This window comes from Etheostoma spectabile, chromosome 10, assembly GCF_008692095.1.
Source record: "Etheostoma spectabile isolate EspeVRDwgs_2016 chromosome 10, UIUC_Espe_1.0, whole genome shotgun sequence".
In the NCBI taxonomy this organism is placed as follows: domain Eukaryota; kingdom Metazoa; phylum Chordata; class Actinopteri; order Perciformes; family Percidae; genus Etheostoma; species Etheostoma spectabile.
Genome location: NC_045742.1, coordinates 20,437,547 through 20,453,618, shown reverse-complemented (window position 1 = coordinate 20,453,618; position 16,072 = coordinate 20,437,547). Strand labels below are relative to the sequence as shown.

Below are 16,072 nucleotides of genomic sequence, written 5' to 3'. Positions count from 1 at the left end.
AATTGATGAATATTAAAGGTGAAAGTATGAATAAAAGGAACTTAAGGATTTAAGTGGCTCAAATGAACAACACTGATAAGCCATACTTTGGCTAGAAAACCATTGTTGCATTTAAATAACCACCCATTGATATTTGTATGCGCTGTATGGCACTAAGTATCCTAAAACTGTTTACATCATTTACAGTATTTTAACCTTTTTGTGCAAGAAATGGCAATATAACGTTTCTTGTCTTGAGTAATGTGGCAGGCCAGTTGTCACTATTAATTTGGTTACGCAGCAGTTCCTTTCAACAGAATGTCCAGTATACGTGTTTGGCCAGTACAACTATAACGCCTCTCTGATTATCCAGGAATAACAAGAGGATGAGACACAAAGAAGATTTCAGACAGGAAACAGATGTTTTAGTTTTATTAAAATACATAGAAAACTACTTTTTGTGTTTCTTATATATTTGCTAGATTGCACAATGTATAACAGCACATAGAAAGCAAATTTATTTATACTGTATCTGAAAATCTGAATAAAAACAAAGGATCCTTTTGAAACAGGTAAGCTTTAGCTTTGAGGTGATGACTTATGTAAAACTGGTGGTGTGGACTCAAGTGAGGTTTTCAGCAGCAGAGTGAATAAAAAACACTTAATCAAACATTAAAAGATACATTTTAACTTCAGAGCTAATTTCAGAGGTTGTGCAAAAGTCTAGTGATAAGCCTACTCACTTGCAAGTGGATGTTAATATTTAAAACGACAAGTGAGGTGCAAGTGAGCCATGGTGATTGATGGTGTAAAATACACTGTGCGTTATGAAGTACAGTGTGGGTATTCCTTCTCTTCAGCTGAGTGAGGTAACGATACTCATTACTGTATAGTGGTTAAGACTGACTTGGGTCTCTGCTACATGGTCTGCCTGTTATAGAGAGAGAATAGGCCTCTGTCAGTCATTATAGTTTAAAATGTCACACTCGTCTTTCAGCGCTTTTCATTTTCCAATGCTGTCACTTACATTTTGACTCTTGTATCACTACGCCAGGCATTGTCAACATAGCCAACAGAGATCTCCATTTTGCATTACAACAGTTAGAAAATTCAACAAACAAACACATCACCATCTAACCAACGCTTTGGACTACGTAATTTACAGAAGTCGCTACTTGACGAGATCTTTAAAGTGTTTTTGTCCAGAGCATACATTTATTTCTGATGATTTATTATAATTATTTTTTATAGATCTCTTAACTCAATACATTTCAAATATATTCTTAACTTTTTTTCTTCACAAAACATATTATTTGCTAGTAGACACAACCCAAATATATATTACACATAAAATATTATACTATAATGACAATGTGTATTGTGAATATTGACATGAGGTGATTAGCCCTGTATCACCCAGTCTGTTATAGGGTTCTTATTCCATTGTGCATTAGTTTGGAGTATCTTTGTATTTCAAAACAAGATCCATGAGGCTACCTCAGGGCCTGTAAACATGAGATGGAACAGCTGCATTTCAATTTTTACTGAGGATGGGTCATTGCATGTCTTGTAAAAAATGTAAACAAACAAATAATGAATTTGGATAGAGTAGCCACCCACATTCTGGACGGTTTTGATTACCTTACTGGGCAGGCAGAGTTTTGATGGGTCGAGTGAGTGAGCTCATGTTATTGGTGTTGGATGAAACTTGAGGGCTCACTGTCTTTGTCGGCAAGCTGCTTGAGTGTCCCATTGATTCTTCTGCTGCACGCAGAAGCAAAGTGTAGTTGATAGCTACTTCCTCAACTTTTCTCAACAGCTGCAGCCTTTGGGTTTCTGAACGAACCCCTCTGACCAATTTGATGAAGGTCTGAGTAAGTTCACACAACACTTGAAAGCTGGCTGTGACAACAGCCAGCATACGTGTTGGGCTTTTCTCAACACTTGCCACTCGTCGACAAGCTGCTCTGAATTCTTTGAAGCGCACCGCCAGCTCCTGTTTGTACTCTGAAATCTGTGAGGGCTGAAGACGAGCCTCGCCCTCAGCTTGTGGGCTGTTAGCACACTGACGCAAAATAGCTAGCAACTCATTAGCATCCAACTGTGCATTTAGGAAACCATCGGGCAAGCTAAAACTTTTGCCCTGTAGAGCCTGTACCCGTGCTAGGCTCCCCTCCAGTGTACCACAGGCTCTTAGGTCAATCTGCTGTGTCTGTGGCTCTTCCTCTTCCTCCTCCCCCTCTTCTTCCTCCCCACTGCAGTCCTCTGCATTAAGAACCTGGAGTGTTTTGCTTACTACAGGAAAAGTACGCGAGTCCAGCTCCATGCCTGGAAGGACCTGAAGGGGTATGGAGTATGAAAGCTCATCCTTCTCACTGCTTTCATCTGCTGCCTCACACTTCCTGTAGCAGAAACAGAATGAGCAGCATTTATCCTTGTCATCACTGTCTTCACTGGGCAAGGTCAGCAGCACCTCGCTAGTCCCTTCTTTACTTTCACGCAGTAGCTCTTCTCCCTGAATGAAAAACACACACTTTTTCCCCTTTCCCTCTGCCTGGTGAGACTGACTGTGGACTGGCTCCACTGGGGTGGGGAGCCTCAACCCTGTGGCCCTCACTCTTTCCATCTCTTTCTCTAGACTCTTGGCTTTAGGCCTTACCTCAGCATACACAGGTGTGCTAGTGCTGTTATCCAGCTCTCCAATGCTGTATCGCCTCTGGAGCTTCTTATATTGCGGATCTCCTGTACAATCTGTTTGAGAAGTACAGGTGGGCAAGCATGAACCCTGCTCACCCCTTGGTTCTCTTGACTCCAGGCTGGTGGAGCGTATCCGTGTGGTCTTGATCTCTAAGGTCTGAGGTCTCCTGGAAGCATCTTGTGTGTGAGGTGCTTTGGAGACTGCCGGAGGGGTTTTTGAGATAGGTCTCTCTCTTCCTCTGTGTGGTGTCTCTGTTGTAGATCCAACTGGTGTGTCAGGTAGTCGCATGCCCCTACACATTCGCTTACAGTCACAGCTGCGTCGCTGCTCCCTGGAGATGCCTGGAGCCTTTAGGACAGGGCTGGTGCGAAGCTGGCAGGCACAAGGAGTGCCTGAGGGCACAGGTGAGGATCCCTGGGGTAAAAATTCTCCCTGGGCTGACTTGGGTTTCAGCAGCTCCTCTAAGAACTCTAGCTCATACTGGCGAACTTTCTGCAACTGAGCCCTTCGCTCATCTGTTTCTCTTCGCATTCTTGCTGGGAACGTAGCTGAAAGGAGGTTTCTAAAGCTCAGGAAAGGGACACTGCGCTGGGACTTCCCCTTACCACTGCCTTGCTTCTTTGAGTCTCTGGCTGGGAGAGTGGAAACCTTATCTACGGGATGGATAGATGTTGTTAGATCATCTAAAATAGGTAATGATTTTATAGGGCATTTCTGTGACTCAGGGTGGGATTTTCCCTGTGCACCCTCAGTCTTGCTTTCAGCTGCATCTTTTCTCTCTGCTTTTACAGGCAAACGAGGGGAATACTTGGCTTGTATTTGAGGGCTGGGTTTTGCCAAATTAGGATCTGCTCCTACTGTTACTGCATTTTCTTTGCTGTTAGCAAGCTGGTGGCCTTTGGCCCGAAGACGCTCGTCATCTGTTGGGGTGGAGGATTGAAACATCACTATCTTCTGAATCTGTGGATCTTTTAGTCGTAGTTGAGGCCCAGGCTCCTTTTGAACTGGGCATGTGCAGAAAAGGTCGTCAACTGGCAGAAGTTCTGTAGAGCTTGAAGGCTTCATGGTCTCACTAGAGGCAGTCTTGGCATCTTGGCACATTTTAGTTGGAGAAATCTTGGCAGAGGCAATTCTGTCCACAGGTAGGAGGATGGGTAAGGCTTTGTTGCTAGGGTCTGTATTAAGAGGTGCTGTTGTCTTTTCCTTTATACCCTCAGAAAGAGTTTGGCTCAGTGTCTCTTCAGAAGAATTTGATAACTTCTGTACTTTGCTGACTTGAGCTTTCAGTGAAGCAACAGACACTTTAAGTTCTTCAGGTGACTTAGAAGGGGGGTCAGGGATATTTGATTTGGTGGACTCAGAGTTTGCTTTAATTTCTTCTTTCTGTTCAGTCTGAGTCTCTTGAGTCCCCTGCTGTGTCACAACACTGAGAACTGCAGAGTCTTGACTAGGACTGACTTTAAAGGGAACCGTTTTGCTGAGGATTACTTGCTTGGGTGGACAGCCAGCACGAATCTGACCCACAGAGAAGGCTCCAGTCCCGATGGTCTTTGCAGTGCAGCCAGGGATAGCCAAAGGAAAGTCCCGGCGGCAGAGGATACGTTCTTTGTTGATATGGTGAGCCAGCAGGTAGGCCTGGTTCTGGTTCTGCTTCATAGCCGACACCATTTCAGAAACATCTGTCAATTCAGAGGAGTTGGTCTCGTGGCCTGAGTCCAATGATGACTCAGGTGTAATGGCAGCTAAGACAATCAGCCCTGAGGATGAAGGTAACACAGCACACTGTTAGGATAATCAAGAAACATCATGCATTAATAACAGAAATATTAAAATGTTATATTAGTGTTTTACTGATTTTACATTAAGTTATAAAACCAGACATTTGCAGTTAAGAAGATTCATCATTATCACAATACAGAAAAAATAATTTAGAGAATAGTATGTTTGGGTCAGATTTATAACCCCCTTTGACTGAACTATTCACCCGTGGGCTTGCTTCACTAAATCTGAGAAAAACAACATCTTTTCTTTGAAGATGCATGTTTATGCTTGAGCAATGTGCAAAGACTAGCACATTTTGGACTCTATTTTAATGAAATCTAAAAAATTAAGTTGGCAGATTTGTCATTTCAAATAAGGTTTGTTTTTGGTTAACAGTTATATTTTATAAAAAGTATATTTTATAAACAATACTGTTTTTGCAGTAATTACACATGCATGGCTACCACAATATTAAGAGGTTGCAGGATTGTCTTGCCATTTCACCAGATAATAAAAGATGATGTACTGCAAATGTACTGAGCAATATTAATGGATTAAAAAAGTAGTTTTATTGGATCAGTACTACTGTCAATTCTGTGTGTGAGATGTGGGCCGTGGCATGACTGAGGCTGTTGACCTGCAGTCTGTGTTGGCTGTTGAGGGTGATGGGGGTAGTCCTCAGAAGCTGCCAGAGCCTCTAGTGCCTGTAAGGTGGAAACCAGAGCATCATCTAGCTCCTGGGCATGATCTTGGACTGTTCTTGTGGCCACATTATCAATTAGTGTCACAGGCACATCTTCCTTGGCTTGGGCCAGCTTCCCAGAGGCTACCCCTGCGCTGGCACAGGTTCGAGCTTTCCGCCCTCTCTTTTGGTCATCCTCATCTGAACTGTTGTCCCTAAAGCCAGGTGGTGGGGCAGCAATAGCAGGTGGTTGGGGTTGCAGTTTCTCTCCAACACCCTCGGTCTCGTCCTCCTCTTCATTCCCTGGGGGCGGGAGGGCCATTAGGTCAACAGCGCCTCCATCTCGGGAGGCACAAGCACTAGAGCAGTGCTTCCCCGAGCTCCCGCTACTGTTCACTGCTGTTGACATACCCTCTGCCCTATGTCTAGCTTTGCAGGAGTCACAGAAGTATCGTGAGGTCTTCTGGGATTGACCCATTGTTTGGGCTCGGATTCTGAATCCTGCATTTTCCACTGCTGGGTTCTCTAAAACCCCAGCTATTTCCTCTGTACTCTGCTGGGTGGGGTCTGACTTAGTGCGGGGCCGCCCAGGGGGCTCATGGGAAATAAAGTTTTCATTGATGTCTAATTCAGCTTCGGCTGTTTGGAGCTCTTGAAATTGTTGTTGTTCTCGAAGGTGAACATGACACAGGCCCAGATGCTGAGGCTCTGCTGGGACTATGGCCCTTGAAGACCCTGACTCCCTGTGTGAGCTTTCCCTCTCGTCCCCTCGCCGCCCTCCACTTGGCAAGCTGGTTGCCCCAGAACGTGGATGAGCATGGTGGGAGCTTCTGTAATCTGAGGATAGAATTGTCAGAGCAGTGGAAATTTTCAAGTGTTAAAAACTAGTGGGGATAAATAAGATCCAGATGCGAAAGCAGAGGCGACAGCTGGTGGTCACAGTGGGATTATTTGTTATTTCTGAGATGGATGTTGAAAGTTGAAGTTGTTTGAGGTTGGAGGGTTATATTCTGGTGGAATGTGATGGTATGATGATTCTTCTTTTATGTGGACAGGTTGAGACAGCAGATGGCGGAGGATCTGTTCATGTTTGAACAATATATGTTTATGAAATAAATAAAATAAAACTGTAAAATTCTATAATGCTATTTTATCTTAGGAAAAAGAAATATGGAGTATCCCATTCCAATGAGTCGAGATTGAAATGAGAGGAGATACAGCAGAGGGCACCATGGGATGGTAGTTCCAGTATAACCTGGTTGCCAACGGTAGCCTAATGGTTTCAGCCAATGAAGAAGCAGATCAATGTCCATGTAGACTGTACAATGAAGTATACCAACTATTGCCTGACATGCAGTGTTTAATATGATGCTTAAAGACACTTCTACAACACTAAATGGGTGAAATGAATATTTGATCTTGAAGTAACAAAATGGTGTTTTGTACATTTTTTCACATTTTATGTATATTGCCTAATCAGAGCATGTGTTCAAAATGAACCCCTACAAGTCAAAAAGCCTTCTAACATACCTGCCTTGGTCAGCTGGGACTGACCAGGGGTCCGGAAGTAGATGGTCCGTTTAGGGTCTACAAACAGCTTGTAGTAGCCAGAGATGAGGCATGCAAAGTTACTGGCATCAGGCCATTCCATTAGTAGGACCAGGGGCTGCAGTGGGTGGTAGGGAGGGGAATTAGGAGACTTTTTAGGGGACAGGCAATGAGCATTGCCTGCGCACTTTGTAATGACCTGATGGCTGATGCGATACAAAAATTTGATTAATAAAAAATCCGATATATGGGCCAATATATATATTTTAAAAAAATAATCCAGAAACGCAAAACAAAACAGATTTCCCTAACATTAGTTATTTATGAGTTCTCACTAAACTAATATGATAACAATTAGTTTTATACAGAACAACAGAACAGAGGAACATCAAAATATATTAAAGTTCTGATAAATAAAATGTATAAAAATACAAACTTAAGATATGAATCTTAAAGTTCATTGAACAAAAACACAATAAAAAAAATCATTGCTGCCAACAGGGATGTTGTAGAGCGCCCTCTGGTGGACAAACTATGCAACGCCAACATTCATAACTTGGTTGACTGTCCTTTTTTTTTTTTTTTTTTAAATATTCATTTATCAGAATCATTTATTTGTCTTTTTTTTAATTGGCCATTATGAATGCCGATATTCAGAGTTCGGTAAATGCCTAATATTGGCCGATAATATTGGCCTGCCAATATATTGGTCTGGCCCTATTCTAAAGTTAAAATGGAAACTGCACCTCTAGAGATGGCGTTAATAATTAAGCATATTTTCCCTGCTGCAAAATGTTGTCTTTTTATTATATAATTATGTATAGACGGTTGTTATACCTTGGCCTCATGGATTGTCACCTCCACACGAGCCACTCCCAGGCTCTCTCGGTAGAGCTGGATCTTGGCAACCCTACTGAACTCTGCCAGAACAGTTGTGAGGTTGTTTTTTAGGTCAATCACATGACTAATGCCATGTCGAGGACCCACCAGTAGTGTTGTAGCTGATTGTTTCTCATCCTGTAGAAAACAAGAAGATTGCAAATATGTGCCTTTACTTACTACAGTATATTGGAACAACACATACTAACCTTTAATACAAAATCTAGTTTAGACTGTTCCTTAAAATGTGGAATTGGTGCATTTAAAAAGCATGCTCCTTGTAAAACTACATGCACAGATAAGGACAAAAAGTATGGAGCAAAGAATGTAGAGATACATGTGTATTCCTGTACATGTATTACCAGTCCAACGGTGTGGAAAAGTATTCCACCAAAAGGTGGGAGGTCGTTGAGTACACGCATGTACTGCAGCTTTCCTTGGAGAGGAGGGACCTGTCAACAGAATGATAAACAAGAAACGCTCATCTTTGAAACATGAATCCTTCTCCAGCACTTCCCACGTCCTCTTGGAGGCACTGTTGAGCCACAGATGTGGATCTCAAAGTCTTATGCAACAGTTACATGTATAGAGATGGAGGACTTGGAGGAAAATGACTAGATGTTGAGTCGACATAACCATAGTCTACAATAAATTAATATCTCCTCTAAAACAGCAAAGTTTGGGTATTTAAATGATCAAGAGTATGTCAATTTTGCAAGAGGTCTCTATGTATTTGCATTGGATATGAATATGTTGTAATGGCGGTATAACCAAAGGTAGTAAACTCATCTACAATTAATTGCTTAGGTATTTAAATCATGGAAATAGGTGCAATAAAAGATTAGTGTTAAAATTAGGGCTGGGCAATATATTAATGTTATATTGATAATGCAATATGAGACTAGATATCAGATTTGATTTTGGATATCATAATATTGTAATATGGTAATATGGGAAGTGTTGTCTTTTCCTAGGTTTGCAGACTGCATTACAGTAAAGTGATGTCATTTTCTGAACTTACCAGACTGTTCTAGCTATTCTATTATTTACCTTTACTTTACTAAGTCAATTAAATCATTTCTGGTGATTATTAATCCAAAATATCATTCTGTAAATAACATTTTGTTAAAGCACCAATAGTCAACCATACAATATTGACATTGAGGTATTTGGTCAAGAGTATCGTGATATTTGATTTTCTCTATCGCCCAGCCCTAGTTTAAATGTTTTGGATGGACAAACCTTGTTGCCCGATGGTGGTGGATGCTGGTAGGTCTTCAGCAACTGAGACAGGCTCTTGCACACATTCTTCTCCTTGACTGTTGGAAGCAAAGTAAGGGGAAGAAAAGGCTCTAGTCCCCACTCTTTTCTGTTAAGAGCAATGGGAAAGGTGGAAGAGTAAATAGAGAAAAACAATAGTGGAGTGGTTAATCAGAGTCCGGGGAAGATGTCGACACTGAAAAGACAAAACATTTACACTGAACCTAGCTTACATCCTCTTGGACTCCTGGCTTGACACGGCCACACAAAGTCTATTACAGGCAGAGTGGATCTGTTCTGCTTCTGTGGTTGTGATGGCAAAAGCTAATTACTTGCTAGGTTGAGGTTTGAGGAGTAAATGACAAATTGAGTGAGAGATGTAATTTCACAAAGCAATGGATTTCTGTGTCTCATATCAACCTAGGGAAAATGATACTTGAATAATTTGAGTTTTTAATACTATTTGGATTAATTATTAATCATTTAGACATTATTGATTGAACCAACTTCCTTCTGGGACTCACAGATATGGTACACATAATTATTAAGGAGGTAAAACATGCAATACATCACTTTTTGTCTGTAATTTCTCATTTGTTCATTTGAAGGCTAATTTAGTTTGTGGACTTACTCAACATGCTTGAGAGAGATCTTCTGATTGGGCCGCGCGGAGGACACAGTGATGTAGATATGAAGCGCAGCCAGGCGTAACATGATGTCAGATTTCCAGTCCATGCCAAAGCGCTCCTTGATGACATCATTGCGACTCTGTCAGGACATGTTGAAATGTTGTTTTGTAAAAAGCGGTTTGCAAACAATACTGTTAACTATTTGACAGTCGTATCTAATCTAAGTCATATCTTTAGTTTAATTGCAGAGGACAACTTCCAAATTCATAAGACTGTTGGATATCTGCAACATGAAAGCGTGTAACTCTGGCATTTGCAACCTTTCAAACTGTAAAATAAGTCGTAGAAGACAAAGCCCTTGATGTCCAACAGTGTCGTAAGATTGAATGGTGTCCTTTTAAATCCCCCTTTAATCCAGTACTTTACCTGTATATAGAGGTACTCAAATGCAGCGGGGTCTCTTCTCAGCAGGTCTGCAGGGTCCTTTGGGAAGAAGCAGATGCGGAACAGACACTTCATCCCTTGGAAATAGGTTCGATGTACCACCTGAGGGAATATGACAATATCAATTGGTGAACCAACTACATCTTTGGCATTCGTTGCATATATCACAGTATAAATCTTTGTAGATGAGCAGGGTAGTCTGCATTCAGAATATCAAAATAAGAGGGAGCTAATCGGTTCAGAATCATTTTACTTCTTGTGGAAATAATTGGAATTTCAACTTTAAATTGTTGGGATTTATTGGATGCCCAAAGTATCAGAGCTATCTGTTTGCTTTCCAGTTTTCTGACAATTTGACTGCCAGTTTACTTGACCAATAAAGGGGCAGTAGTGTCACACCACAGAGAATCCCTGCCTCAGAAGCCCCAACACATTGATCAACTGAAACTTTTTTCACACACTTTTACAAAATTTGTCTGTTTTTTGGGTTTTTACGTTTTTAAGGCTTTTGCTTGCAGGAATGAAACTCGATTCGGGTCCAACCACCTGTTTCCAGCACCAGAAAAAGTGCTCAAATTAGCGCATTGGAGCCTCCGGGGACGAGATCACATCCGGGAAAACCCCGGGGAATCATAAAAATAAAAGTAAAAAACATCTATTACCACCCCTTCTTTTCTCTCTCTCTCCTTTTTAAAATATTTTATATATATTGTTAAAAGTTTGGGGTCACCCAAAAAATTTTTTGGTTTTTTCCTGAAAACCCACCTTTTTCACCCCATACGTTGTAATGAATAAAATAGGCAAACTTGAAAAGGGTTAAAAATAATGATTTGTTTTTGAAATAAATTTTTTTACACAAACTTTGCTTTCGTCAAAGAATCCCCATTTGCAGCATTACACATTGCAACCTTTGGCATTCTACTGTTAATTTTTTGAGGAATCGGGGAGAAATTGCACCCCACCTTCCAAAGCACTCCCACAGGGGTTTGGTTGGATGGGCACTTCTTGCGTACCTACGTAAAGCCTCCCACAAAAACTAAATGGGTTTCCACTGGGGACTGCGCGGGCCCTCCATTACCGATGAATACCCTGCCTGCTTCTGCTTAAATCGGGGTGTGAAAAAGTGTTTCCCCCCCTTCCTCTTTCCTTTCCTTTGCATTTTGTCACACTTAAATTTTCGGAACATCAAACCAAAATTTAACAAAATTTAAGGGCAACACAAAATAAACACAAAAAGCTTTTTTAAAAGAAGGTTTTATTATTAAAAGTTGAAAAAAAAATCAAAACCCTCTGGCCCTGTGTAAAAAAGTGTTGCCCCCTATACCTTAAAAATGGGTTGGGGCCCCTTTGCCACAACTGCAAACCCAAACGTTTCGATAACGTGCAAGGGCTTTTCAGCGTCCTGGAGGATTTGGCCCCTCATCTTTGCAAATTTTTTAATTCAGTTACTTTTGGGGTTTTTAAACATGAACGGCCTTTTTTAAGTCAAACCCACCCCTTTAATAGTTCATTCAGGGCTTTGCTAGGGCCCTCCCAAATCTTTATTTTGTTTTTCTTCCCCATTCGGGGGTGGCTTGCTGGGGTGTTTTGGGTCTTCCTCTGCAGAACCCAAGTTGTTTCACTTGAGCCCAAAAAATGGTCGACATTCTCCTTCGGATCTCTGGAGAAGAGAATTGTAGTTCCTTTTTTTCCGCAAACTTTCCAGGTCCTGAAAACAGCAAAACCCCAACCATCACCTACCACCACTATTTACTGTTGGTATAATGTTCTTTTATGAAATGCAGTGTTCCTTCTACGCCGATATACTTGCACACACACCTTCCAAAGAGTTTCACTTTTGTCTCATCGGTTCCACAGAATGTTGTCCCAAAAGTCTTGGGGTCATCAAGATTGGGTTGTGGAGAAATTGAACAGCTTTGATGTTCTTTTTGCTCAGCAGTGGTTTTCTCCTTGGAACTCTGCCATGCAGGCAATTTTTGCCCAGTCTTTTCCTGATGGTGGAGGCATGAACTCTGACCTTAACTGAGCAAGTGAGGCCTGCAGTTCTTTGGACGTTGTTGTGGGGTCTTTTGTGACCTCTTGGATGATCGTCGCTGCGCTCTTGGGGAAATTTTGGGGGGCCGCCACTCCTGGGAAGGTTCACCACTGTTCCTGTCTTTGCCATTTGTGGATAATGGCTCTCACTGTGGTTCGCTGGATTCCCAAAGCTTTGGAGATGGTTTTTATAAACCCTTTCCAGACTGATAGATCTCAATTACTTTCTTTCTCAATTGTTCCTGAATTTCTTTGGGTCTCGGCATGATGTGTAGCTTTTAAGGATCTTCTGGTGGACCTTACCGTGTCACGCAGCTCCTATTTAAGTGTGCCTTGATTGTGAACAGGTGTGGCAATAATCAAGCCTGGGTGTGGCTAGAGAAATTGAACTCAGATGTGGACAACCACAGTTATAGTATGTTTTAACAAGGGTGCAATCACTTTTTCACACAGGGGCCCTGATGGTTTTGGATTTTTTTTTCACCTTTAATAATAAACACCTTCATTTACAAATTGCATTTTGTGTTTACTTGTGTTGTCCTTGACTATTTTTTAAATTGGTTTGATGTTCCGAAACACTTAGTGTGACAAACATGCAAAGGAACAGGAAATGAGGAAGGGGGCAAACACTTTTTCACACCACTGTAGTTTATGCTCAATTTGGAGGTGTGTTTAGGGTCATTGTCCTGTTGTAGGATGAAATTGGCTCCAATCAAGCGCTGTCCACTGGGTATGGCATGGCGTTGCACAATGGAGTGATAGCCTTCCTTATTCAGAATCCCTTTTACCCTGTACAAATCTCCCACCTTACCAGCACCAAAGCAACCCCAGACCATCATATTACCTCCACCATGCTTAACAGATGGCGTCAGGCATTCTTCCAGCATCTTTTCATTTGTTCTGCGTCTCACAAACGTTCTTTCTGATCCAAACACCTCAAATTTGGATTCATCCGTCCACAACACTTTTTTTCCAGTCTTCCTCTGTCCAATGTCTGTGTTCTTTTGCCCATCTGAATCTTTTTCTTTTATTGGCCAGTCTCAGATATGGCTTTTTCTTTGCCACTCTGCCCTGAAGCCCGAATCCCGCAGCCGCCTCTTCACTGTAGAGTTGACACTGGTGTTTTGCGGGTACTATTTAATGAAGATGCCAGTTGGGGACCTGTGAGGCGTCTGTTTCTCAAACTAGAGACTCTAATGTACTTATCTTCTTGCTCAGTTGTGCAACGCGGCCTCCCACTTCTTTTTCTACCTGGTTAGAGCCTGTTTGTGCTGTCCTCTGAAGGGAGTAGTACACACCGTTGTAGGAAATCTTCAATTTCTTAGCAATGTCTCGCATGGAATAGCCTTCATTTCAAGGACAAGAATAGACTGTCGAGTTTCAGATGAAAGTTCTCTTTTTCTGGCCATTTTGAGCGTTTAATTGACCCCACAAATGTCATGCTCCAGAAACTCAATCTGCTCAAAGGAAGGTCAGTTTTGTAGCTTCTGTAACGACCTAAACAGTTTTTCAGATGTGTGATCATGATTGCACAAGGGTTTTCTAATCATCAATTAGCCTTCTGAGCCAATGAGCAAACACATTGTACCCATTAGAACACTGGAGTGATAGTTGCTGGAAATGGCCTCTATACACCTATGTAGATATTGCCCAAAACCAGACATTTGCAGCTAGAATAGTCATTTACCACATTAGCAATGTATAGAGTGTATTTCTTCAAAGTTAAGACTAGTTTAAAGTTATCTTCATTGAAAAGTACAGTGCTTTTCCTTCAAAAATAAGGACATTTCAATGTGACCCCAAACTTTGAACGGTAGTGTGTATATATATATATATATATATATATATCATATATATATATATACTTTGGTGTTGTGTTGTGTGTGTGTATATAGTATAGAAGCTATTTTTTACCCTGAATCAACTTTAGGTTTGTGTAAGGTAGTTTGTCAAATTGATATATTTGTCATATTATGCTATGGAGAGCTTCCATAGATATTCTTTATTGGGCACAGTGAGTGGGGGTGATGCGGGGCAAACGTTTGCTTTTCAAAGATCAGTAGCTATGAATGATGTATAGCCTTTCTCACATTCTCTTTCTTAAACGTATTGGGAACACTGTCTGAGGAAAAAAATCATTGTTCATCACATCTTACCCTGGGCTATGCCTAAGGTTAATGTTTCATTATTTCTTTGCCCTCTTAATACATTCTAGGCATGGACATTACAAGGGATTCTATTGCAATGATATATTGCTGTAGTTTGAAAGTCTCAGTGTGGAGACTCATTAGGAGCTGTAAAAATATGTACACTAATGGCTTGCTCTCCCTAACAATTTCATTGACATTTGTTGATATAACCTAAGCAACAGCTGTCTCTGAAAAAGAGGGATAAGCAGTTTTAACCGTATTGAGCTGTGCGGTTTGCATTAAATGACATCTGGGGGAGCCACAGAATTCTATAGATTGTAGCCTAAAATACTGCAGGAAAGCTTCTTTAGTTGACAGACTAATGGGCATACAACTATGCATCCTATTATGCTATTGATTAATTCTGTGGCATCGTTTTATTGATCTAGCTCTTCTTATTATGCTGAAGTTTCATTTAATTAGGCTGGCAGGAGTGTGCTTCCTCCATCTGTCCTTTAAAGTGCTGCTGTTTTTCTCCTTTTCTCCCTCACTTTCTCTCCATGAGCAGAGGAGAGATATTTGAAATCTAATAGAGTTAGTTTAATGAGTCTGTCTCTGAGATGCCAGACTCATCTTAGAGGCTGACATAGGGACAGAAATGACCTCTGTCTGACTGAATTCATTTGTTGCTTTATGGCCTCAATCAGATGTTAAATTCCAAAAACTGAAATGGTGAAGTTTCACAAACTTCAAGATATTTTCTCTATTTATTTTAGACACTTGACTTATGTTTAAAGTGTTAATATCATGCAGTGTTAAAAGTCCACAGAAATTCACCAACAATCAACAATAGTATGCTCATGTTGCTTGTATTTATAAAAGGCTAAATGTTAAACCTACATTAAATAGTTTTTTGGGCCAACTAAGGGCAACACATAAAGCAGTAGACACAACACTGTCATATTATCACCGTAAAGCCAAAAGTATACTGTCTGCTTCTGCGAGTGCGCAAGGGTCCCCTAGGGTCAGTGAAACGTTAAAAATTGGCATCAGAGGGTGTACGTAGGCTCTGTGCAGACGTCTGCGTACCACCATTTCTTTTGTGACCCACGGACTCACTACGATTACCTTTACACATTAATAGTCATTGATCCATTGTTTATATGAAAAAGGATAATAACTGCTTTATGTAAAAGTCACAAAAATGTTCCATTATAATGTTCCCATGTGCAGAGCTGTGGGAAATACATACCCTAACAGTGGTACGGCTATCAAATGTAAAGGACTTAATCTGTCCATTCTCCAAGAACACCTTCAACACATTTGGTATGAGTAGCAAGGAGTCGTCCTTGAGCATTGTCTGAAAGAGATGGAGAGAGAAAACAGCTGGGGTTAGTGAAAATAAATGGTTTGTGTAAGACTTTTTTGTACGATTCAAACACAAACAGCAGTAATTGTAGGTCTGTGCTTTGCTATTAAGGCAAAAGAAGAAGTAAAAAAGAAGGAGGTTTTTTAGGAGTGTTAAGAAACAAAGATGTCTATGTGAACAATAATACTTTTACTGAACTCTGGGCAGTCTGAGAAGGAGCAAAACTCTGCCGTAGGATACCCACCCCATGCATTGCATCGCATCTGGATCATAGAAGGGCTTGTTCCATTTCTTTAGTCTATCCATTCAATATGTATGCCATGCAAAGGAGATTGGACGGTGGGATTGAAAGCATTCACGGCAGAGTTTTAAGATTGAACGCATAAGAGGAAAGGCCTGATTCAAGGTTATTGCGTTTATGTCTCGTTAGAGGAAAAGTTATCATGTGCAATTCAATTCAGTTCTGGCTAGGATGTGATGTGACAAGACACTCTCCCTATTTTTTAATCTTGCTCAGGGCTTTTTAAGAAAATGACTCAGTTCCCATTATGTAATTTCAAAGAATCACACTTGTGATCAGAGGGAAGGAAGGTATCTTAATGTGATAAGATGGAACTGATGTAGTCCAGATGAAATGTTTTATAATTCTGGGCCTTTTCT

At 41.0% G+C, this 16,072-nt stretch overlaps 1 protein-coding gene across 1 annotated transcript in view; it reads right to left on the bottom strand.

Moving 5' to 3' along the window:
* Positions 1-395: 395 nt before the first annotated feature.
* Positions 396-16,072, bottom strand: part of frmpd3 (FERM and PDZ domain containing 3) — a 92,643-nt gene continuing 76,966 nt past the window's right edge. The window contains exons 8-16 of the mRNA XM_032528662.1: positions 15,275-15,403; positions 9,863-9,982; positions 9,439-9,575; positions 8,790-8,916; positions 7,910-7,999; positions 7,506-7,685; positions 6,651-6,786; positions 5,076-5,957; positions 396-4,434 (exon numbers count right to left, since the gene is read on the bottom strand). Of these exons, the coding sequence (XP_032384553.1) occupies positions 1,622-4,434; positions 5,076-5,957; positions 6,651-6,786; positions 7,506-7,685; positions 7,910-7,999; positions 8,790-8,916; positions 9,439-9,575; positions 9,863-9,982; positions 15,275-15,403 (4,614 nt within the window). The 3' untranslated portion in view covers positions 396-1,621. The remainder of the gene's footprint in view (positions 4,435-5,075; positions 5,958-6,650; positions 6,787-7,505; positions 7,686-7,909; positions 8,000-8,789; positions 8,917-9,438; positions 9,576-9,862; positions 9,983-15,274; positions 15,404-16,072) is intronic.